At 40.1% G+C, this 25,678-nt stretch overlaps 1 protein-coding gene across 3 annotated transcripts in view; it reads right to left on the reverse strand.

Annotated features, from left to right (window-relative positions):
- Nucleotides 1-25,678, reverse strand: part of TBCE (tubulin folding cofactor E) — a 76,084-nt gene that overhangs the window by 41,708 nt on the left and 8,698 nt on the right. For all 3 annotated transcript variants that reach the window (XR_009352695.1, XM_059170403.1, XM_059170402.1), the window contains exon 2: nucleotides 16,669-16,799. Coding sequence is in view for 2 of the 3 variants with exons in the window: in XM_059170403.1 (XP_059026386.1) it covers nucleotides 16,669-16,768 (100 nt within the window). In the remaining variant the exon portion in view is untranslated. The remainder of the gene's footprint in view (nucleotides 1-16,668; nucleotides 16,800-25,678) is intronic.

Genomic DNA, 25,678 nt, shown 5'->3' on the forward strand with positions numbered 1-25,678 from the left:
ATATGAGGTACCCTAGTCACTGTTTACCTATACGCTTAAAAATGGTTTAAGAGATGCTCAGTCATTAAGCATCTCTTTTTGGCTCAGGTCATGATCCCAGGGTCTTGGGATCGAGCCCTATATCAGGATCCCTGCTTGGCGGGAAGCCTGCTTCTTCCTCTCCCTCTCCCCCTGCTTGTGTTCCCTCTCTCACTATAGCTCTCTCTGTCAAATAAATAAATAAAATCTTCCCCAAAAAAATGGTTTAAGAGAGAAAAAACAAAAGGTTAAGATGGTTAATTTTATGTTATGTAAATTTTACCACAAATATGTTAACATTTTTAAAAATAGTTAGGGGGAAGGAAGAGATGAACAGGTGGGGCACAGAATTCTTAAGGCAGTGAACCTACTCTGTATGATAATGTCATCATAAATTTCCCCAAAGCAACAGAATATACAACACCAAGAGTGAACTTCAATGGACTTTCAGTGATAATGATGTATCATCAATACTGGTTGATCGATTTCAACAAATATACACTCTGGTGGGGGACATTTGTAATGAGGGGGCCTAGACATGTGTGCGGGGCAGGAGGAAATCACTCTACCTGCTCTTCAGTTTTGCTGTGAATTTAAAACTACTCTAAAAAATAAAGCCTATTCAAAAAAAGATTAAAATAGTAAATCTTGTTGTATTTTATAATTTAAAATGTTTAATAAAAAAGGTCAAAATGGCAAATTTTATGCTTTATATGCATGTAACCACAATTTTAAAAATTTTAAAAACAAAGATAATTTCAGCAAAGAAAAATTAATAGGGGTGATCTTCAAGGATAAAGAAAGTTATCCCAGGACGCCTGGTGGCTCAGTGGGTTAAGCCGCTGCCTTCGGCTCAGGTCATGATCTCAGGGTCCTGGGATCGAGTCCCATATCGGGCTCTCTGCTCAGCAGGGAGCCTGCTTTCCTTCCTCTCTCTCTGCCTGCCTCTCTGCCTACTTGTGATCTCTCTCTGTCAAATAAATAAATAAAATCTTTAAAAAAAAAAAAAGAAAGTTATCCCAGATGAAAACCTGAGGATACAGAAAGGCAAGAAAAGGGTAAATATATAGATACATCTAAATTAATAAAAATGATATAAACTATTATCAGTTCTTGGTGCTTTATATGCACAAAGATTAAAATACCCAACATATGAGTTAGGAATTGGGTAAGCAGAATTAGTATTCAAGTATTCTAAGGTGTTTGTAGGAGTCCAGGAAGAAGTAAAATTACTAATTAAACTTTTGTAGGTCAAAGATGCAGGTTATTATCTCCCTGATAGTTACTTAATAAAAAAATGTATGATTGGGGCACCTGGGTGGCTCAGTGGGTTAAGTCTCTGCCTTTGGCTCAGGTCATGATTTCAGGGTCCAGGGATGCAGCCCCGCATCAGGCTCTCTACTCAGCAGGGAGCCTGTTTCCCCCTCCCCCTCTGCCTGCCTCTCTGCCTACTTGTGATCCTTTCTCTCTGTCAAATAAATAAATAAAAACTTATTTTTTAAAAAGTATGATTAATAGAGAGGAAAGATAAAGTTTAAAAAATAATCCAAAAGGAGGGGAGAGGGGAGACAAAAAAAAAAAAAAAAAAAAAACCAGCCAAGACAAACAGAAAGCAAACAGTAAGATGGCAGATACAAACCCAAATTATCAAGAAATAAGTAAAATAAGGACTAAACATTCTGATTAAGAGGGTCCACAGAAACCATCACTGAGATTTATACAGGGATCAAACAGAATCTGTAGATTGCTTTGGGTAGTACGGACACTTTAGTAACAGTAACTCTTCCGATCCATGGAGGGATGTCTTCCCATTTATTTGTGTTTCATCTCTTTCAGCAACATTTTATAATTTTCCTTGTATATGCCTTTCACCTTCCTGGTTAATTCCCAAGTGGTTCATTCTTTTTGATGCCGTACATGTAGACAATGGAGTATTACTCAGCCTTTACAAGGAAGTTTTGACACATGCTGCAGCATGGATAAACCTCAAGGACATTATGCTCGGTGAGATTCGATACTCCTAAAAAAAAAAGAAAAACAAATTCCACAGCGGCCTGTGGGTGGCTCAGTCGGTTAAGGGTCCCACACTTGATCTCAGGTCGGGTCCTGATCTCAGGGTTGTGATATCAAGTCCCGCACTGGTCTCCACAGTCAGCGCAAAGCCTGCTTGAGATTCTTTTCCTCTCCTTCCACCTCTGCTCCAACTCCCTGCTCACATGCCCATACTGTAAATTAAAAAACGGAATCTTAGGGGGGAAAAAAAAAAAAGGCAAATACCACAGTCAAATTCCCAAGAGAGAGAAAGCAGAATAGTGGATGCTAGGGACTGGAGAGACAGAAGCATGAGAAACTAATGTTTAACGAAATTTCAGTTTGGGAAGACGAAAAAATGTTCTGGGGGTGGACAGTGGTGATGGCTACAAAACAATGTGATGAACCCAATGCCATGGACCGCACATGTAACCAATGTAACAAATGTGGATCTTTACATTCTGTGCATTTCACTGCAATGAAAATATATAAAAGACTGAAATCACAGAGTAGTGGCTCTGTACACAGTGGAATTCAGTCAATAAAGTTTTATTAGAAAATACTCATATGTGTAGAAATTAAGCCATATCATTCTAAATTACCTTGCTTCAAAAGAGAAAGTACAGGGGGACCTGGGTGGCAAAGTTGGTTGAGTGTCCGATCTTGATTTCCACTCAGGTCATAATCTCAGGGTCCTGAGATCAAGCCCCACATCGAGCACCTACACTCAGCAGGGAGTCTGCTGGGGATTCTCTCTCCCTCTCCTTCTGGCCCTCTGCACCTCCCCACATAGGTGTGCTCTCTTTCACTCTAATAAATACATAAATCCTGGGGCGGGGAGCGGAGCACGGGGTGCCTGGGTGGCTCAGATGGTCGGGCATGTGACTTTGGCTTGGGTCCTGGGATAAAGCCCCACAACGGGTTCCCAGCTCAGTGGGGAATCTGCTTCTTCCTCTCCCTCTGCTTTTCCTCCTGCTTGTGCTCTTTCTCTCTCTCTTGAATAAAATATTTTAAAAAATAAAATTTTAATTAAAAAAAAGCACAAAGTAAATTAGAAAATATTTTGAACAGAATGATGATAAAAATACCACATATCAAAATTTGGGAAATGTAGCCACAAGCTGCATTTGGAGAGAAAGTTACAGGCTTAAATGTATAGGTTAGATGGAAGACAGAAAATAAGCATCTGTCTCAAAATGTTAAGGGGAGAAAAACACCCTTAATTAATTAATTAATTAATTAAACACCCTAAATTAATAAATTAATAGCCTACAGAAAGCAGAAGTAAATAATAAAGAGGAAAAATGAATAGGATAGAAAAATAAAACCATTTCTCGCTGTAAAACAGCTCAAAGCTTTCCAACAGGGATACATGTGAAAACCAGCAGCCATTACATAAAGGCTAACTCCTGGAATAAAAGTGAGTGCAGGTGATAAGGAAGCACAGTTAAGAAGACCGTTCGAGGGGCACCTGGGTGGCTCAGTGGGTTAAAGCCTCTGCCTTCGACTCAGGTCATGATCTCAGGGTTCTGGGATGGAGCCCCACATAGGGCTCTCTGCTCAGTGGGGACCCTGATTCCCCCTTTCTCTCTTCCTGCCTCTCTGCCTACTTGTGATCTCAGTGTGTCAAATAAATAAATAAAATATTTAAAAAGAAAAAAAGACCATTCAGGGGCGCCTGGGTGGCTCAGGGAGTTAAGCCTCTGCTTTCAGCTTAGGACATGATCTCGGGGTCCTGGGATGGAGCCCTGCATCGGGCTCTCCACTCAGCGGGGAGTCTGCTTCCTCCTCTCTCTCTGCCCACCTCTCTGCCTACTTGTGATCTCTGTCTGTCAAATAAATAAATAAACTCTTTAAAAAAAAAATAAAAAAAGGAAGACGGAAGAAGACCGTTCATACGGTTGGGGGTGGTGTGTGGGAAAAACATGCATGGTAATAGGAAAGAAACTGTGAAGGGAAAATAGCAGAGGCCAAAGCCTAGTAGAGCTCAGGACCTGTTTAGGGAGCCTTAAAAAGTCCCACACAGGTAGAACCAGGGGTGTAGCCCAGGGTCAGGGCAGGAGCCAATGGCAGGAAAAAAAGACTAGCAGGGCCGCAAAGAGGCTGAACCCTAACATAAAACTCTCCAATGACACAGTAAAGAGCTTGAACTTTATCCTGCATCTCCTGAGAACCCTTGTTAAGCAGCATGGAGACACAGGATCTCAATCTTGAAAGATAAGAAATTGAAGCTCAGAGGAAGTATGTCAGTTACTCAAGGGAAAACTTTCTTCCTGCAGTCTCACAGCACTCTGGTATCAGATGTGTGGTGTTTCCACTCCAAGCAATTCTCTAATTCTTGGCAGACACAATCTGGATGTCCTACAATATACCTCAAAGCTGATACTAACTGGCCAGATTAGTGTAGACCCCAAAGATTAAGGGCTCAGTCCCACAAGAATGTGACAGCTTGGGACTTGTGACTGGCATCTCTAACTTCTCAGCTACCAGCTATAAATCAGGGGTTTCCATAGCCCTACTTTTTTTTTTTTAATAAACATATATTTTTATCCCCAGGGGTACAGGTCTGTGAATCACCAGGTTTACACACTTCACAGCACTCACCAAAGCACATACCCTCCCCAATGTCCATAATCCCGCCCCCTTCTCCCAACCTCCCTCCCCCCAGCAACCCTCAGTTTGTTTTGTGAGAGTCACTTATGGTTTGTCTCCCTCCCAATGCCATCTTGTTTCCCGTACTTTTGATCATTTGCTAGAACTGCTTCACAGAAATCAAGAAAACCCTCACATTTACAGTACGTTATAAAAGATAATACAAAGAACAGATGAACATCTACAAGGAGGGTCTTGTACCCAGAAGGGTCTTGAGCACAGGTGACTGCACCACAGTTTGAGGTGTACCTGTCAGTGTGTGCATATGTTCACCAACCCAGAAGGCCTCCAAACCCCACAGTTTGGGGATTTTCATGGAGACCTCCTCATGTAGGCCTCTCTTCCCTCCCCAAAGGATGGGGGTGAGTCAAAGTTCCAAACTCCTAATTAAGGTGCTGGTGACCAGCCCCCATCCTGAAGCTACCTAGGGCAACCCAGCCACGGTCGTCATTAGCAAAGAAAAAGACACTTATCACTTTGGAGATTCCGAGGGCCTTCTTTTAGAAGTTCTTGGTGGGGAACGGGGATTGAAGAACAAATATTAGAGCATGTGAAAATCAGTAGTGGGAAATTTCACCAAAATGTAGTCGGAAGGATTCACGGAGGGAGCTCTCCACCCCTACCATCATTGGTGGTCAACTGCAGACCCAAAAGGAAGAGACAAACTTGGCTTTACCTGGACTTGACCTCGCACCCAGATATTACTCCATTATTCCGGCTAAAAGCAGAGATGCTCAGCCAATGAAAAGCCACCTCATGCCGACATGAGCCAACAGCTCAGCCAGTGAAAAGCTACCACACCATGACCTCTACTTTACTCCAGTGGACTTTTAGTTTATAACAGACATCCCAACCTACCCCTTTCCTCCTTAAAAAGCATGCTTCTCCTTTATTCCCTCTGACCTTCCTACAGGTTTTACCACAGTTTATTTATCCTGGATTGCAATTTTCTTTTATTCCTAAAAAAAAGCCCCCCCTTTTTTTTTCTTAAAGATTTACTTATTTGACAGAGAGGGAGCAAGTCTAAGGAGGGGGAACAGCAGGGAGAGGGAGAAGCAGACTCCCCGATGAGCAGGGAGCTGGAGGAGGGGCTCCATCCAAGGACCCCTGGATCATGCCCTGAGCCGAAGGAAGAAACTTAATGGACTGAGCCCCCAGGTGCTCCTTTTATTAATTTTTAAAGATTTTATTTATTTGAGAGAGGGAGAGAATGCAAGGGGGTGGAGAGGTTAGTAGGAGAGGGAGAAGCAGACTTCCAGCTGAGCAGGGAGCCCCACGTGGGACTTGATCCCAAGACCCCAGATTCACGACATAAGCCAAAGGCAAATGCTTAACCAAATGAACAACCGAGGCTCCCCAGCAGCTTTTATTTTCAAGATTAACAGATGTTCCTAGTTCCCCTAACACACAGGAAGTTTCGTGGGTTTGGGGAGCTTTGTGTCAGAGACCAGGTATATTTTTCTTATTATGTCACACTTGCCAAAATAACATAGTGAAAAAGGACCAAACTCTGTACTAATACACACACACACACTCACACACACTCACACACACACACACACACACACACACTCCTTTTGTATCTTAATCCACTTTGTTAAACAAAGGCCTTAAACACAAGTAATGTTATTCATCATAAAAGCCCTCACCCAAATGAACTGCCTTAGTGGACATCACCAAGAAGGCCATTTGCACTGCAAGGAACAAGTCGCTACTCAGACTCACACAGGTGGGAAGAGCAAGGCCAGCACGCACTTGGGATCAGCTGTAACTCTGGCGAAGCATCGCTCCCGTCTGGCAAGCTCTCGCCCTGTCCGCTAAAGACAGCAGAGCAAGTCCGGAAACCAGCAGAGATGAGAAAGCGGACCAAAGTGGAGGTTGGTAGGACCTCATCGGTCATTTCCCAACGCTGGAAGACCCAGGCTTCTGCCTCCTACACGCCAGGGGTACTAAGGTCCTGATTACCTTCCATCTACCAAGTTCAAATGTGCAAAAGACTGAAGCAGACACGAGAATATAGGTTTATTAATTTCCAATGATAAATATAATTTTTATATTTATACATCAATACCCTGACAGATGACAGTGACTACCATACTCCAACAAAAATCAAGATTCTATGATGGTTTTCCTATAGAGGGAAATGAAGTGTTCTGAGAAAAAGAGTACTTTTCTCCTGATTCACAACAAGAACAGCAAACATTTAAAAAGCTCTTACATCCTGTCAAGCTTAGGTCTAAATGCTTTATATATATTTTAATTTATTGACTCCTCATAACAACCCTTCGAAGCAGAGGGCCATCCACTTCAGCACGATTGTGGGCTACAGAAAGACCACTAACTTTTAGGAGCAAGAATTCTCTCTCAGGAAGCAACCCCACATCTGTCCAAAGCTTCAAACAAGGACACACTTGAGTACCATTTTTTTTGCACCTATAAATACAGAAGAGATGACTAAGGGCCTAACATACTTAAAGTCACAAATTACCAAATGCCTATTACTCCTATAATAAGATCTGCTACCAGTTTGAAGCAGGGCTACATCCCAGTAAGAAATAAGCTATAAAAATCATCCTGAAATAATTAAATTACCTACTTAAATGACACTACAGGTTTTTTTAATTAATTAATTTATTTGACAGACAGAGATCACAAGTAGGCAGAGAGAGAGGAAGGGAAGCAAGCTCCCCGCTGAGCAGACAGCCCAGGACTCTGGACCCAGGGCCCTGGGATCATTACCTGAGCTGAAGGCAGAGGCTTCAACCCACTGAGCCACCCAGATGCCCCGACACTACAGTTTTCATCTGAATATTATCACGTGTCTTTCAAAAGCAACAACTTTGGATTTTTTTTTTTTTTTTTTTAGATTTATTTGACAGAGATCACAAGTAGGCAGAGAGGCAGGCAGAGAGAGAGAGAGGAGGAAGCAGACTCCTGGCTGAGCGGGGAGCCCAATGTGGGGCTCGATCCCAGGACCCTGGAACCATGACCCAAGTCGAAGGCAGAGACTTTAACCCACTGAGCCACCCAGGCACCCCAACAACTGCCAAGCAGATAGCTTCTAAACAAAGTCCATAGCCTCCCTTCCTCCCCACCGAGATGCCAGCAGCACACAGATTGGTTTTAACATAATGTTTAAATGTTCTTCTAGACAACAAAGTGTAACTTTAGCCATTTCTTCCATCAACTCCCAGAATATGAAAACCTATCCTGTCATCACCACATTTAAACACACATATACCTTTCTATTTGCTCTGGTAGGAGGGCAAAAGCAGGATTCATTTGAAAATGTCTCAGAGAAGAACACTGTTATACATACTTTATGTAGAGATTTGCTACCAAATAATTCGTGTTGATTCTGATTCTCAAAGTAGTATTTGTTCAATAAAAGCTGTGAGAAAATAAAACCCATTAAAAACCTTGGAATAACAACAGCATCAAAACAACACTAATAAAGTACAATCAATAAGTGTTATTTGGGGGCACCTGGGTGGGTGGCTCAGTCAGTTAAGTGTCTGCCTTTGGCTCAGGTCCTGATCACAGGGTCCTGGGATCAAGTCCCACATTGGGCTCTGCTCAGCGGGGTGCCTGCCTCTCCCTCTCCCTCTGCCTATGGCTCCCTCTGAGTCAAATGAATAAATAAAATCCTTTAAAAATAAATTTAAAAATTAAGAAATATGTTATTTAAACAAAAATACCTTAGGAGCATCTGGCTAGCTCAGTCAGAAGAGCATATGGCTCTTGATCTTGGGGTCTGGAGTTCAGGCCCCATGTTGGGCACAGAGATTACTTAAAAAAAAAAAAAAAAAGCCTAGGGCAATTAACTCAACTCAATGTAAAAAACGTAAAGTAGGTAAATAAATGCTACAAAAGCCTTAAAATGTTAAATAAACAACTTTCCTCTTAGGAAGAAAAAAGTAGAACAGTAAAGACTAGATACAAATTTTCTTTATATGAGGGAATAAGAAACTCATATCTGAAATTAATCAAAAAGGGGCACTGGGTGTTTCAGTCACTTAAGTGGCCAAGTCCTAGTTTCAGCTCAGGTTATGATCTCAGGGTCCTGAAACTGAGCACCCCTTGGCTCCTCGCTGAGCATGGAGCCTACTGGAGATTCTCTCTCTCTCCCTCTGCAGTTACCCTACCCCACGCACGCATGTGCCTTGTCTCCCTCTAAAAAATAAAATAAGGGACGCCTGGATGGCTCAGTGGCTTAAGCAGCTGCTTTCTGCTCAGGTCATGATCCCAGGGTCCTGGGATCAAGTCCCACATTGGCCTCCTTACTTGGCAGGGAGCCTGCTTCTCTCTCTCCCTCTGCCACTCTGCCTGCTTGTGCTCTCTCTGTCAAATAAATAAAATCTTTTTAAAAAAATAAAAATTAAAAATAAACTAAAAAACTTTAAAAATAAAACTAATCGAGAGAAAAGAGCTAGTGCATAATTTTGATGGTACAGATGAAAACACCTAAAATTTTGCTGAAATGAGTCAGAGAAAGACAAATACCATGATTTCACTTACATGTGGAATCTAAAAAACACCACAAACCAAGCAGAAACCAACCTACAAATAGAGAACTGATGGTTGCCAGAGGGGAGGGAATGAAGGGTAGATGGGAAAAATGGCTGAAGGGGAGTGGGAGTTATAGGCTTCCAGCTATGGAATGAGTAAATCGTGGGGGTGGAAAGGTCCAGGGTAGGGAATAGAGTCAGTGGTACTGTAACAGCACTTTATGGTAACAGATGATAGCTACACTGTAGAGTTGTCCAATCTAACTATAGAGTTGTCCAATCACTACATTGTACACCTGTGTCAACTTTACCTAAAAAAACAAACAAACAAACAAAGACCTATTTTTTTTTCTTTAAGAGTTTATTTAGCGGCACATAGTTGGCTCAGTTGGTTAAGCATCTGCCTTCAGCTCAAATCATGAACCCAGGTCCTGGGATTGAGCCTTGCATCAGGCTCCTGGCTCAGTGGGAAGCCTGCCCCTTCCCCTGCTTGTGCACATGTTCTGTCAAATAATATAAAATCTTAAAAAAAAAAAAAAGATTTTATTTGAGAGAGAAGGGGGGAAGTGCAAGCAGGGGGAGAAGGAGTGGGAGAACCAGCCTCCCCATTGAGCAGGGAGCCCGACATGGGACTCGATCCCAGGACCCTGGGATCATGACCTGAGCTGAAGGCAGACACTTAACAGACTGAGCCACCCAGGTGCCCCTATGATCACCCCCTTTTAAAGAACGGACACACTTCACCTTAGGACTAATCTTCAAAGACTATAAACCAAGAGTTAATTAGGACAGAGTTTTTCAATAATCTTGTTTATTCAGTGGCTTACAGAAACTCTATTTACCATAAAAGAATTCTATACACCAGTAACACGATACGAATCAGAATTTGAGTTTAAAATGTATTTTATAAGAAAATGCTTTTACTTTTTAGAGATGCATGGTGAAGTATTCAGACATGAAATGCCACTATGCATATCACTTTATTTAAAATGCTTAGGCAGGGCGCCTGGGTGGTTCAGTTGGTTAAGCATCTGCCTTCAGTTTAGGTCATGATCCCAGAGTCCTGGGATTGAGCCCACCCCACCCCCACCCCCGGATTGGGTTTCCTGCTTAGTGCTCTTCCCTGTCCCTCTGCCACTCCCCCTGCTTATGCTCTTTCATGCTCTCTTCTCTGTTAAATGTATAAATAAAGTCTTTAAAAAATAAAATGCTTAGGCAAAAAACAATTTTATTGAATGAAGCAAATAAGGCAAAGTGTTATCAATGTTAAACAGACATAACAAGTATATATAGGTGTTCCTTATACTATTCCAAATGCTACCTGACACTTAAAAAAAAAAAACATAGAAAGCAGAACCTTGGAGAAATGGCTGATTGTGGGGCAAAAAACGTGTTAGATAAACCCTTCACATATGATAGCTTCCTTATCAAATCTTAGTAAGGAAACTATCAAAAACCACTGGGTCACATCAAAAGTACTCAGGAGGCAATCTGAAGGGGGTCCTTCTGGCCGAATCTGGGACAGTCTGAGCATCAATAAGGATATCAGAAATGGACTAAAACAGATAAAATGTGTTTGAACCCATGACTTTATAAAGATTTTTTTTTTAATTCATTGGTTTTCTAAGTCAACCAATTCATTTTTATGAAGACAAATAAAAGGAAAAAATCCAACATTTATCCTGCCTTTCAATCACCCAGTTACTTGGAAAGAAACTAATTAACATAGGGAAATTTTCCACAATATACGCAGTCCATCAGAAGAACAATAGAAGAAAATTATTAGAATTTCACCATTTGACCACCCCAAATAACGGACATAAACCATGTTCATCTAGAGCTGCTTACATCACAAAAAGAGATACAACCAGACATTGTGCGCCTCCTGACTGAAGAATGCATTACCTACAGAGTATTTGTACCAAAAAAAGAGATTATCAAACCTGAATCTGATAAACCCTATATACAATTACCAATGTACAGGAAACGTAGAGACAGAAATACATGTTAATGACATCATATGGAGGTAATCAGACGAATCCAGAACATGAGAAGTTTTAGAGAACAAAACACAATTTTTTCCAACAAATTGCAAGGAAGAAAAAAAGGAACGTAGAAGATCATTCTAGGAAATCCTATATCCAACTTATAGGAGTGCCAGAAAGAGAAAACAGGTAAAATGGAAGGGTAAACATTATCAAATATAATCTTAGAAGAAAATATTTCATAACTGAAAAGGTACATGTGACCTCAATTAAATAGGCTTAACCAAGAAAACACCTACAACCAATCAGTGAAGAAACACCCACAGCTGGACACTTTGGTTTTTCATCATAAGCCCTTAGGCACTATATTTTATCATGCTCATGTATTATTTTAATAGGTACTTAAAAAAAACAAAGGAAACACAGCAACGAGGCTTCAAGAATGGCCCGGAAGATTAATTAGCAGTATTACTAAATGAAACTATAAGAAAATCTTGTTATATTTAAAAACAACATCCTCGGGCACCTGGGTGGCTCAGTGGGTTAAGCCGCTGCCTTCGGCTCAGGTCATGATCTCAGGGTCCTGGGATCGAGTCCCGAATCGGGCTCTCTGCTCAGCAGGGAGCCTGCTTCCCTCTCTCTCTCTCTGCCTGCCTCTCAGTGTACTTGTGATTTCTCTCTGTCAAATAAATAAATAAAATCTTAAAAAAATAATAAAAAAATTAAAAAAATTAAAACAACATTCTCCAAGACCTTAAAAAAAAAAAATCTGCTTCTTTTGTCATGGAAAATTATACTAATCCTCTAAAACACAAGAAAAAAATGAATCTGACTGAATTCTTGTGATGAGCCTCAGAGATGTGCATGATAGAGTCAGACCCTTGGCAAGTTCCAGGTTAGAAGCTGGAATCTGTGGGGCTGGAAATTGGTAAGAAGATGTGAAGAATGGAGAAAAATACTAAAAAAAGATCAAGGGCAGACTTCTGACTTTGCTGAGTCAGCTGTTCCCTGATGAACCTGGATTGCCAGTATTTGCTTCAATAGGTGTCAACGCATTTCAACCACTATTTAAGATCAATAAACTGAGTGCAGAATACAAAATACCTCCATAAGAACTTAGAAGCAATATGTTTCAACTATTTTTTTTTAAGATTTTATTTAAAATCTGCTCTCCTGCACTGTCGCTGCTCTCCTGCACTGTCCTCTTCTACCTCTGCTTCGACAGATCCTTCAGATCACACTGAACCCACCTGGATAATCTCCCTATCTTAAAGTCAGCTGATTAGTAAGCTTAATTCCACCTGCAACCCTAATTCTCCTTTGCCATGTAACCAAACACAATGCTCCCAGCTCCTAGGGACATCTTTGTTGGAAGGGGAGGGGTACTTTTCTACCCATCACAGCATATCCTCTTTATTTAAACACTTTTTTAAAAACTGCATATGGGGGCACCTGGATGGCTCAGTCAGTTAAGCATTGACTCTTGGTTTCTGCTCAGGTCATGATCTCAGGGTCGTGGGATCAATCAAGCCCAAGTCCAGCTCCGTGCTCAGAGCAGTCTGTTTGAGACTTTCTCTTCCTCTCCCTTTGCCCCTCCCACCCCACACTCATTCACATGCTCTAAAATAAATCTTTAAAAAAATAAAAATTAAAAAATTAAAAAGCCTGCATGTGATGCTATCTCGGGATATCTCGATTTCCAACCCAAGCCATTTATAAAACATTAGAACTGCCCTATTTCTTTCTTAGTAAATTTCATCTACCACAATAGCTAACACTATATGCACCAGGAACTGGTCTAAGCGCTTTAAACACCTTCATTTATTTAATTATCACAACAACCCTAAAATTTACACCCAGTAAAGCAGCTCCAGGAGTAATTACTGAATCTGTGTTCAATTTCACTGCATCTTTGTACCAATTCCACCTGTTGACTTCTGAAAAAAACTCAAAAGTCACACCAGTTGAGGTAAAGTCCTACAGAATGCCCCCAAACGATGAGATAATTAATAGAGTGAATACACAGTAGCTCCTTCTTCACAGAATTATAATTTGAGGGGGGAAAATTCGCCTGATCATACATACATGAAGGAATTGTCAAACTCACAAGCAATTTAATAAATGAAAATAATATGTACCACTTCATAGTCACTAAATTACCATGAAATAGCTTCCATTTGCATTACTGGATCTGTGATGGGCCACTCCAACCTGCCTTTAGAAATTGAGACTTATTCCCACCAGCTGCTGGGCAAACCAGCCTCTGGCAACTAGCCCTCAACTATGAACCCACTTTCAAGAACTGTTTCCACTGGAGAAAGTGCCTGGCACACCCGCTTCCACAAAACCCAGTGACAGATCATCACAGGTGTAAGTGCCCCGCCCCTCATCTCAGCTAGGAAAATCTCTGAAGGGCCACCCTACCTTCAGAGTTCCCACAGGGTCAGGTGGAATTTATGTTCAGACTGTATCACAGGGGCACCTGGCTGGCTCAGTCAGTGGAACAGGCAATATTTTTTTTTTTTTTTTTTGTAGTTCAAGTTAGTTAACACAGAGTGTATTATTTGTTGCAGGGGCAGGATTTAGTGATTCATCAGAATTGCATTGCACAGAACACCCATTACATCAACTGCGCTCCTTAATGCCCATCACTCAATTACCCTATCCTCCCCACCTCCCCTCCAGCAACCCTCGGTTTTTTCCCTATAGTTGATCCCTTTATGGTTTGCCTCCCTCTCTGTTATTTTATTTTTCCCTCCCTTCCCCTATGTTCATTTGTTTTATTTCTTAAATGCCACATGAGTGAAGTCATACGGTATTCATCTTTCTCTGACTTATTTTGCTTAGCATAATGCACTCTAGTTCCATCCACATCACTGCCAATGGCAAGCTTTCATTCCTTTAGATGACCGAGTAATATCCCATCATGTGTGCATAACACACACACACACACACACACACACACACACATCTTCTTTCCTGCATCAATGGAAATCTGGGCTCTTTCCATAGTTGGGCTATTGTGGACACTGCAACTATAAATATTAGGGTGCACATGCCCCCTTCAAACAACTATGTTTGTATCCTTTGGATAATTACCTAGTAGTGCAATTGCTGTGTCATAGGGTAGTTCTATTTTTAACATTTTGAGCAACCTCAGTATGAGCATGTAACTTTTTTTTTAAGATGTTATGTATTTATTTGCCAGAGAGAGAGAGAGAGCACAAGCAGGGAGAGCAGTAGGCAGAGGGAGAAGCAGACTCCCACTGAGCAAGGAGCCAGATATGGGACGTGATCCCAGGATCATGACCAGAGCTGAAAGCAGATGCTTAACTATTGACTGAGCCACCAAGGCATCCCACAAACACACAACTCCTGATCTCAGGGTTGTGAGTTCGAGCCCCACGTTGGGTGTAGAAATTACTTAAAAATAAAGTCTTAAAAAAAAAAAAAAAATGGGGGACGCCTGGGTGGCTCAGTTGGTTAAGCGGATGCCTTTGGCTCAGGTCATGATCCCAGCGTCCTGGGATCGAGTCCCACATCAGGCTCCTTGCTCAGCAGGGAGCCTGCTTCTCTCTCTGTCTCTGCCTGCCACTCTGTCTGCATGTGCTTGTTCTCACTTGCTCTCTCTCTCTGACAAATAAATAAATTAAAAAAAAAAAAAAAAAAAAAAGTGGGACACCTGGGTGGCTCAATGGGTTGGGCCTCTGCCTTCAGCTCAGGTCATGATCTCAGGGTCCTGGTCAAGATCTCCTGCTCAGCAGGGAGCCTGCTTCCCCCTCTCTCTGCCTGCCTACCTCTCTGCCTACTTGTGATCTGTCAAATAACTATATAAACCCTTTAAAAAAAAAAAAAAAGCTTCTGCAGAGGAAAGAAAACTAAAAGGCAACCTATGGAATGGGAAAAGATATTCACAAATGACATATTTGATCAAGTGTTAGTATCCAAAATATGTGAAGAACTTCTACAACTCAACATACAAAAAAAAAACCAATCCGATTAAAAAATGGGCAGAAGACTGGAATAGACATTTCTCCAAAGAAGAAATACCAATGGCCAAGAGACACATGAAAAGATGTTCAACATCACTCAGCATCAGTGAAATGCAAAACAAAACCACAATTAGATAACACCTCACACCTGTCCAAATGGCTAAAATAAAAAATACAAGAAATAAGCACTGGTGAGGATGTGGAGAAAAAGGAACACCCGTGCACTGCTGGTGGGAATGCAAATTGGTGCAGCCACTGTGGAAAACAGTGTGGGGAGGGTTCCTCAAAATATTAAAAATGAAATTACCATACGGTCCAGTAATTCAACTACTGGGTATTGATCCAAAGAATATGAAAACACTAATTCGAAAAAATATATGCATCCCTATGTTTACTTCAGCATTGTTTATAATAGCAAATTATGGAAGCAGCCCAAGTGTCCATCAAATGATGAATAATAAAGGATAGTGTATGTGTAGACACACACACACACACAATTGAATATTACTCAGTCATAAAAAAGAATGAAAGCTTGCCATCTGCAACAACATGGATGGGGCTAGAAAGTATAATGCTAACCAAAATAAGTCATTATTTCACTAGTATATGAAATGTAAGAAACAAAACACACTAGTAAAGGGGAACAAAACAAAAACAAAAAACCAAGAAACAGACTCTTAACTACGGAGAACAATCTGATGGTCATCAGAAGAGAGGTGGTGGGGGGTGATGGGTAAAATGGGTGAAGGAGATTAAGAACACACTTATCTTGACAAGCATTGAGTAATGTACAGAATTGCTGAATCACTATACTGTACACTTGAAACCAATATAACAATGTATGTTATCTGTACTAAAATTTAAAAAATAAAAATAATTAATTTTTAAAAGTGGGTTAAAGCCTCTGCCTTCGGCTCGGGTCATGATCCCAGGGTCCTGGGATGGAGCCCCGCATCAGGCTCTCTGCTCAGCAGGGAGCCTGCTTCCTCCTCTCTCTCTCTGCCTGCCTCTCTGCCTACTTGTGATCTCTGTCTGCCAAATAAATAAATAAAATCTTAAAAAAAAAAATAAATAAATATGTACCAGATAATACGTGAAAAAAGGTATCACAAAATTGTATGCCTATCAATTTAAACTACTCTAAATATATATACACATGAATCAATGACAAAAGAAATTTCCAAAAATTCTTAGTTTTTGAGGTTAGGATATGAGAATTCAAAATTATTACTTCTTTAAAGTTTACTCAGAAGATATTTTAAGATTGAATTAATATAAAATGGCAACACTAAATAAATAGATAAGTCTAAAATTAAATAAAAACATAGATACCACAGGATACTGTTACTGAAACCAAACAATTTTATGTAGAAAGCATCTACAAATTCGTTGTTAATTTCTTCAAAACAGATGTTACAAACCACTAGAGAGAAGCCTGCAAAGAAAGAACTCTAAAATAAACAAATGCACACACAAACATACCTGCCACAGGAGGGACAATACCAGAAAAACGCACTGTTGCATGTTCTCCATTAACCTCAACTCGTCGACCAATGACATCTGATGTCAAAGTGTCATTCATTATAACGTAGCCAGAATCCAAAATATGAGATCTAGGAAGAATATTATAAAAAATTAACAAGAATTAATACAGATTTTAAAAGTCCTTTAAAAATATTTTTTAAATTTCATTGAGATAATTCTTTTTTTTTTTAAGATTTATTTACTTATTTATTTGACAGAGAGATCACAAGTAGGCAGAGAGGAAGGCAGAGAGAGAGGAGGAAGCAGGCTCCCTTCTGAGCAGAGAGCCCGATGCGGGGCTTGATTCCAGGACCCTGAGACCATGACCTGAGCCGAAAGCAGAGGCTTAACCCACTGAGCCACCCAGGCACCCCTCATTGAGATAATTCTTAAGGTCAACACTCCTGACCAATTTGGTCTTCATATTTTGGTGAAAAGAAGGACTGACAGATATATGTGCCATATTCTCATAATTTGATTTTACTTTACTTTCTAACTGTATTTTGATAACACATTTTTCTAAGTTTTGTTTAACTCTAGTTAGCTCACATCACATAACTTGTCTATTCTGTCATTTACTGAAGAGGCTGGAAGGAGAGGAGAACAAAGACAGGGGGATAAAAGTGATAGAGAACAGGAAAAGAAAAAGGGCAACATGGGCATTTTTGTCTCTTCAGTAAGGGAGAAAAACCCAAATCCATAGATACATGAAGCAACACAGAGAATGAACAATAAATTAAAAAATTAAACTCTAGGGGCACCTGGCTGGCTCAGCTGGTGGAGCATGCAGCTCTAAAAATACAGAACCCTAAAATTAAAGAGAAAGAGAAGGTCTTAAAGGGAGACTGAATGAAAAGTATTCCCAATTTAGGGATAACTAGATCCAACTCCTACTTCACAGGAAAGCGGAAGACCGAAGAATCATATTAGATGACATTCCCAGGCTGTAGTCTGCGAAAATCCAGACAGGGGGATCCCTGCTGTCACACAACTCCATTCCTTCAACAAATAAAACGCAAGGAGAAAAAGAAAGGCATGGAGATCCAGAGAATGAGTGGATTAAAAGAAACTTAAGAAATATGTCAACCAACTGCAATATATGGACTTTATGTGGATCCTAATTTTTAAAAACCGTAAATAATTTTAAAGTAAAAGAAATGAGGATACTGAAAATTTGAACTGACGAGATTTGATATTAAAGAATAGCTTTAAGATTCAGTGAAATCCTGGGGTGCCTGGGTGGCTCAGTGGGTTAAGCCTCTGCCTTCGGCTCAGGTCATGATCCCAGAATCCTGGGATCGAGCCCCATATCGGGCTCTGTGCTCGGCAGGGAGCATGTTTCCCCTCCCAACCCCCGCCTGCCTCTCTGCCTACTTGTGATCTCTGTCTGTAAATAAATAAATAAAATCTTTAAAAAAAAAAAAAAAGATTCGATGAAATCCTTATCGAAATACCAATCTTGTTTTTCACAGAACTAGAACAAATAATCCTAAAATTTGTATAGAACCACGAAAGACCTCAAACACCCAAAACAATCTTAAGACAAGCCTGGAGGTATCACAATTCCAGATTTCAAGTTATATTACAAAGCTATAGTAATCAAAGGTCCTGGCACAAAAATAGACACATATTCCAATAGAACAGAATAAGAGTCCAGAAATAAACCAACACTTACTATGGTCAATTAATCTATGACAAAAGAGACAAGAGTATACAGTGCAGAAAAGATAGTCTCTTCAACAAATGGTGTCGGGAAAATTGGAAAGCTACACACAAAAGAATGAAACTGGACCACTTTCTTATTATACCATACACAAAAATGAACTCAAACTACATAAGACCTAAACTGAGTCCTGAAACCACAAAACTCCTAGAAGAATACATAGGCAGTAATTTCTTAGACATTGACCCTAGCAACATTTTTCTAAATATGTCTCCTGAGGCAAGGGAAACAAACGCAAAAATAAACTATTTGGGACTACATCAAAATAAAAATCTTCTGCACAGCAAAAGGAAAAAACAAATCAAAAGGCAACCTACTAAAAAAAAAAAAAAAAAAAAAAGGCAACCTACTGAATAGGAAAAGATATTTGCAAATGACATATGCAATAAGGGGTTAATATCCAAAATACATAGAGAACTTATAAAACTCAACACCAAAAATACAAAAAATCCAATTAAAATAGGTAGAGGACTTGAATCAGTATTTTTCTGAAGAAGACATACAGATACACACAGATGGCCAACACATACATGAAAGGATGCTCACCATCACTTGTCATCAGGGAAATGCAAATCAAAACTACAAATGAGAGACCACCTGACACCTGTTAGAATGGTTAGCATCAAAGAGACAAGAAATAACAAGTGTCAGTAAGGATGCAGAGGGAGAGGAATCCTCGTGCACTGTTGGTGGGAATGTAAATTCGTGCAGCTACTATAGAAAACAGTATGGAGTGTCCTCAAAAATTTAAAAATAGAATTACCATATGACTCAGCAATTCCAGTGCTGGGTATTTACCCTAAGGATATGAAAACATGAGTAATTTGAAAAGATGTATGTAATGTGGGAAACAAAGGCAAAAGAAAAATTAAATTTCCTTACTACTTAACAACCCCTTGAAACAGGCAGAGTGACATACCTCTAGGGACTCAACTGCCCCAATGTTAATACTTTGCTAAGGGCAAAAGGCAATCTTAGCCTGACCCCCAGGATCCTGTAAGTCTACTTTAGCATATTAGAAATTCCTTTGGAAACTTCCTTTATCTGTACCCCCCAGGATACCTACTGGCTATCATCCTCCAAGCATATGATCTACCAATATACATTTGAAGGATCTCATGAACAAGGTTTTAGCAAACTGTAAAAAATGATCTTATCCTAACAACAGCTAGCCCCTCAAGGTCCTGAAAACCTTGGTTCCAAAATCCTTAGATTTACAATATCCCTAACCCCCTCCAAACCTGAAAGTATATAATCAGCTACTCCTCATGACCCCAGTGCCACTCTTTCTGCTCAAGGGTCCTGTCCCGTGCTTTAATAAAACCACGTTTTGCACCAAAAACACCTCAAGAATTCTTTCTTAGCCATTGGCTTCAAGCCCTAACATCTTTCCTACATCATATGCACCCTGTATTTATTGCAGCATTACTTCTAATAACCACGATGTAGAAGCAATCTACGTGTCCTCTGATAGATGAATGGATAAGGAAAAAAGGTGTGTACACACACACATACACACAAATAAATATTATTCAACCATAAAAAAGGATGGGATTATGCCATTTCGACAACAAAGATGGATCTAGAGGGTATTTAGCTAAGTGAAATAACTCAGACTGAAAAAGACCAATATCATATGATTTCACTCAGGTGGAATCTACAAAAAAACAAATGAATACACAAAAAGCAGAATCAAACCTTAAATACAGAGAACTGATGTTTGCCAGAGGTGAGGGGGATTGGGTGGGTGGGCAGAATGGGAGCTATAAGCTTCCAGTTATGCAATGAGTAAGTAACTGGAATAGGAGGCACAGTACAGGGAATATAGTCAATGATACTATAATAGACTTCTGTGGTGACAGATGGTAGCGGCACTTGTTGTGAACATAGCATAATGTGTAAAGAAACTGAATCACTATGTTGTAAATCTGAAGCTAAAGTACCACTGTGTATCAACCATACTCAAAATAATTTTTAATAATAAAGATTCAAATGTAAAGAATTTAAATGGTTAAATTTAACTTTAACTATGCTAAAAAAAAAGTTTTCACTAGTTTTAAATGGCTTTTTCAATTTTCATTAACATGTACAATTTTCTTACAATTGAAATAGATAAGGGCACCTGGGTGGCTCAGTGGGTTAAGCCTCTGCCTTCAGCTCAGGTCATAATCCTGGGGTCCTGGGATCGAGCCCCGAATCGGGCGCTCTGCTTAGCGGGAAGCCTGCTTCTTCCCCTCTCTCTGCCTGCCTCTCTGCCCGCTTGTGATCTCTCTCTCTGTCAAATAAAAAAATAAAATCTAAAATAAATGAATGAATGAATGAAATAGATATGGGGGTGGCTCAGTCATTAAGCATCTGCCTTTGCCTCAAATCATGATCCGAGCATCCTGGGATCAGCCCCACCTTGGGCTCTCTGCTCAGGGGGAAGCCTGCTTCTCCCTCTCCCACTCCCCCTGCTTGTGTTCCCTGTCTCGCTGTGTTCCTCTGTTAAATAAATAAATAAAATCTCTTAAAAAAAAAAAGATATAGATATGTAATCTGTTCTACTTCTTTAATAGCATAAACATTTTTCTATATAGCCACGGAGTCATATTAATCTCTTTAATGTTGACCTGTAGATACCAAAATTTAATCATTTCCCTGTTGATATATGCTTCCATTGTTTACTATCTCAAAGAAAACAACTAAAAATATCTTCACTTTTAAATTATTCTTGTCCTTTGAAGTATTTCCTTGGGAAAAATTCTTGAGACAGTTATTCAAAGTAAATAAATATATTTAAGATTCAAGAAAGCCATGCCCAAACCATCCAGCCAAAGGAAAAGTTAAATACTGACACTGAGACTAAGAGAAAATCTATTTGTTTACTTGTTTCTGTAAAGTCTTATGAATTTCCATGAAGAATTTTCAAACCAGGTCTTCTCTATGCTATATTTGTACAACAATTTATTTTTCAAGTAATCTCTATACCCAGTGTGGGGCCTGAATTCACGACCCCCAAGATCAAGAGTTATATGCTGACCTAGGCACTCCTTGTGCAACTAATTTTGAAGTTGGACTTAACACATCATAACATTATGTGTAAATGTAAGACTTTACATTTATATATTCTTTTTTTTTTTTAAGATTTTATTTATTTGACAGAGAGAGATCACAAGTAGGCAGAGAGGCAGGCAGAGAGAGAGGAGGAAGAAGGCTCCCTGCTGAGCAGAGAGCCCGATGCGGGACTTGATCCCAGGACCCTGAGATCATGACTTGAGCCGAAGGCAGCGGCTTGACCCACTGAGCCACCCAGGCGCCCTACATTTATATATTCTAAACACAGAATAATCCAACATTATCTCTCCTAGTTCTGTCCTAATTTTTATAAGATCAAGGATAAAATATGTGTGTATGTAAATGTATATGACCCACGTATATATGACCTAACCAAAGAAAGAACTCCTACAAACTGTGGGTAAAATATTTTTTAGTTAGAAGCTCTCCTATTACCCAGTTCACAAGCAAGAATGTCATGAGCTTTGTGTATGTCATGAGCCCCCCCCCGAAATTAAACCCCACCGTCAGTCCCAGAGTATACTGTCAGAGGGGTGGGGTGGGGGAAGGGTTGCTTCACTTTTTAACTTACACACCTCTCAGTCGTATGAATATATTTGGAAGGAATAGCTGTTATTTGTTCTATTAACAATAATGAGGAGGGAGGAAAGGAAAGATGATGAAAAGCGAAAGGAAATAATGCACTGTTCTCTGCAAATTTCCCTGACTTGCCAGGGAATTACGATCCAAAAGACAGACAAAAAAAGGTAAATTTAGCCAAGACTCACTAAACTCTTCCTATCTCCTTGGGATTATTACTTTTCCAAATGTTCACAAGACATCTTTCCTAGAAATTCTAGTTCCCCTTGTTTGTTACTCTTTAAAGAGTATGAACAGGAATTTTTTGCAATCATTTTTGCCAGTTTTTCATAAAGTTCTAAATGTAATTTCTGGAATGCAGACTAATTCAAAGATGTATTCATCAGAGGGAGAGAGGGAGAGAGCACGTGCATACACACATGCACACACACTCATGAGTCGGGAAGCAGAGGGGGAGGGACAAGCAGACTCCCTGCTGAGCAGGGAGCCTGTTGAGGATGCAGGGCTCAATTCCAGGACCAGGATCATGACCTGAGGCAAGGGCTTAACTGACTGAGCCACACAGCCATACAGCCATACAGTCTGGAGAATGCAGACTAATTGAAAATGGCTAAATGCCATCCTCTCTTTTTATCTTCAACATGTTTTCTAACCAGACTTTTTTTTTTTTTTTTTTTTTTTTTTTGGACAAGACAGGAAATCATTCTCCATAGAAACAACAAAAGATAAGAAATTGAATCAATCTGCCACTTTTCTGTCCTCTCTTATGCTACATTAAATATATTTTTAAAAGACGAAGCAAAGCTGCCAAAATATTAACAATCATTAAATAAAAGCAACGAGTATCTGGGTGTTTCCTATGTTTCAAAATATTCAGGATTTAAAGTTAAAAGACATATACTACTACACCCAAGGAGTACACTTTCTTGTACTACTTTTTAGTCCAGATCAATCCCAAAAGCTTCTTTTCTTGTCTTCACATTTTTTCCACAAGTTGATTTCGAGGTTCAACTTTACTGATGTTTTTCTTTTTCTTTTTCTTTCTTTCTTTTTTTTTTTTTTTTAAGATTTTACTTATTTATTTGACAGACAGAGATCACAATTAGGCAGAGAGGCAGGCAGAGAGAGAGGAGGAAACATGCTCCCTGCCGAGCATAGAGCCCAATGCGGGGCTCCATCCCAGGACCCTGAGACCATGACCTGAGCCAAAGACAGAGGCTTTAACCCACTGAGCCACCCAGGCGCCCCTACTGATGTTTTTCTTAAGAAGTCTGTTCAAGTGTCTGGAAGTCACTGGTTAGGCGGTCTCTTTTTCCATTTCATCCTCGTATTTTTCTTTTTCTTTTTTTAAAAGATTATTTAACCCACTGAGCCACCCAGGCGCCCCTTTTTAAAAGATTATTTATGTATTTATTTGACAGAGATTGAGAGAGAGAGAAAGGGAACACGAGCAGGAGGAGTGGGAGAGGGAGAAGCAGGCTTCCTGTGGAGTGGGGAGCCTGATGCAGGGCTCGATCTCAGGACCCTGGGATCATGACCTGAGCCAAAAGCAGACGACTGAGCCACAAAGGCACCCCAATCCTTGTATTTTTATAGGCACATCTTTCTCACTTAATTTTTTTAAAAGATGACACTCAAAGAAGTATAAAAGGAATACACTGAAAGCTTCCTTTCCACTCCTGCTAGTCATTATCTCTTCCTGCTGGCAACAGCTTTATTAGTACCTTCTATATACTTCCTTACCTATTTTAAGCTTATTCACACCAGTATTTTTCTTCTTTCTTTACACAAATGGTACCATACTACATATGTGGTTTTGTTCCTTACATTTTCATTCAATAATATAACCTGGAAATTTATCTACAGCCATGTCAGGAGCTTTTAAATTTTTTCTGGCTGCATAGTATTTGTATAGATACAGAGTGATTTAAACAGTCTTCAAACTGATGGACTTCGGTTACTCCCAAGTTTTTGCTATTACAAATAATACTGCAAAGACTAAACCTGCTCATTTATTTTTTTATACCTGTGCAAAAATATCTGTAGAGGGGCACCTGGGTGGCTCAGTGGGTTAAAGCCTCTGCCTTCGGCTCAGCTCATGATCTTAGGGTCCAGGGATGGAGTCCCGCATCTGGCTCTCTGCTCAGCGGGGAGCCTGCTTCCTCCTCTCTATCTGCCTGCCTCTCTGCCTAATTGTGACCTCTACCTGTCAAACAAATGAATAAAATCTTTAAAAATATATATCTGTAGAAAATTCTCAAAACAGGTTTGCTAAGTCAAAGGGTATGTGCATTTTTAATGCTTATAGGCATTAACAAATGTCCCTTTTTAGTGGCTGTACCAATTCACAGTCCCAGCAGCACTCTTTGAGCCCCTGTGTCATCACACTGCCCTTCACAAAATATTAACACAATTTTGGTTGTCAGTCAGACAAGTGAAATACACATTTTATTTACATTTTCTTTTATGAAGAAAGCTGAGCATCTCTTCATTTTGATTCCCTTTTCCATGAACTGTTCATATCCTTTATCCATTTTCCTGTTGGTTTACTGATCTTTCTCATAATGTTTTTAAAATCTAAACAGTTTCCTGTATGTTCTTCATGATGAGGACTACATAATTCCTCAAATAAAATATTTGAAAAGAACTAAAAGGAAGGACACAAGCAGTACTTTGCAACCATGTTCACAGTGCTATTATTCACAAAGACCCAAGAGATCCAAGAGATGGAACTAACCCAAATATCAATGTGGTGTATGCATACAATATTATTCAGCCTTAAAAAGAAAGGGAGGGGCACCCAGATGGCTCAGTGGGTTGGGGCTTCTGCCTTCGGCTCGTGATCTCAGGGTCCTGGGATTGGGCCCCGCATCGGGCTCTCTGCTTCCCCCTCTCTTTTTGCTTGCCTCTCTGTCTCCTTGTGATCTCTGTCAAATAACTAAATAAAATCTTTAAAGAAAAAAAAAAAAGAAAGGGAATTCTGCTTCATGATACAACATGGATGAACCCTGCGGACATCCCGTTAAGTGAAACAAGCCAGTAAAGACAAATACTGTATGATTCCACTTAAAAGTACCTAGAGTCATCAAATGCATAGAGAGAGAAAGTAGATTTGTGGTTGTCAAGAGCTGTGGAAGGGAGAAAGTGTTGTTTAATGGCTAAGAGTTTCAGTTCTGCAAAATGAAAGGAGTTCTGGAGACAGATGGTGGTGATGTTTGTACAACGATGTGAATTTACTTAACACTACTGAACTGTAGTACTACTGAACACTACTGCACTGTTCAAATGGTCTGGGGTGCCAGGCCGGCTCAGTCAGTGGAGTGTGCCACTCTTAATCTCAGGGCTGTGAGTTCAAGCCCACTCTGGAGGTAGAGATTACTTAAAAATAAGATCTTAAAAAAAAAAAAAAAAAAAAAAAGGGACGCCCAGGTGGCTCAGTGGGTTAAGCTGATGCCTTCGGCTCAGGTAATGCTCCCAGGGGTCCTGGGATCAAGTCCCGAATCGGGCTCCTTGCTCAGCGGGGAGCCTGCCTCTCTCTCTGCCTCTGCCTGCCTCTCTGCCTGCTTGTGTGCTTTCTCTCTCTCTCTTTCTGACAAATAAATAAATAAA

This window comes from Mustela lutreola, chromosome 4 (assembly GCF_030435805.1).
Source record: "Mustela lutreola isolate mMusLut2 chromosome 4, mMusLut2.pri, whole genome shotgun sequence".
In the NCBI taxonomy this organism is placed as follows: Eukaryota; Metazoa; Chordata; class Mammalia; order Carnivora; family Mustelidae; genus Mustela; species Mustela lutreola.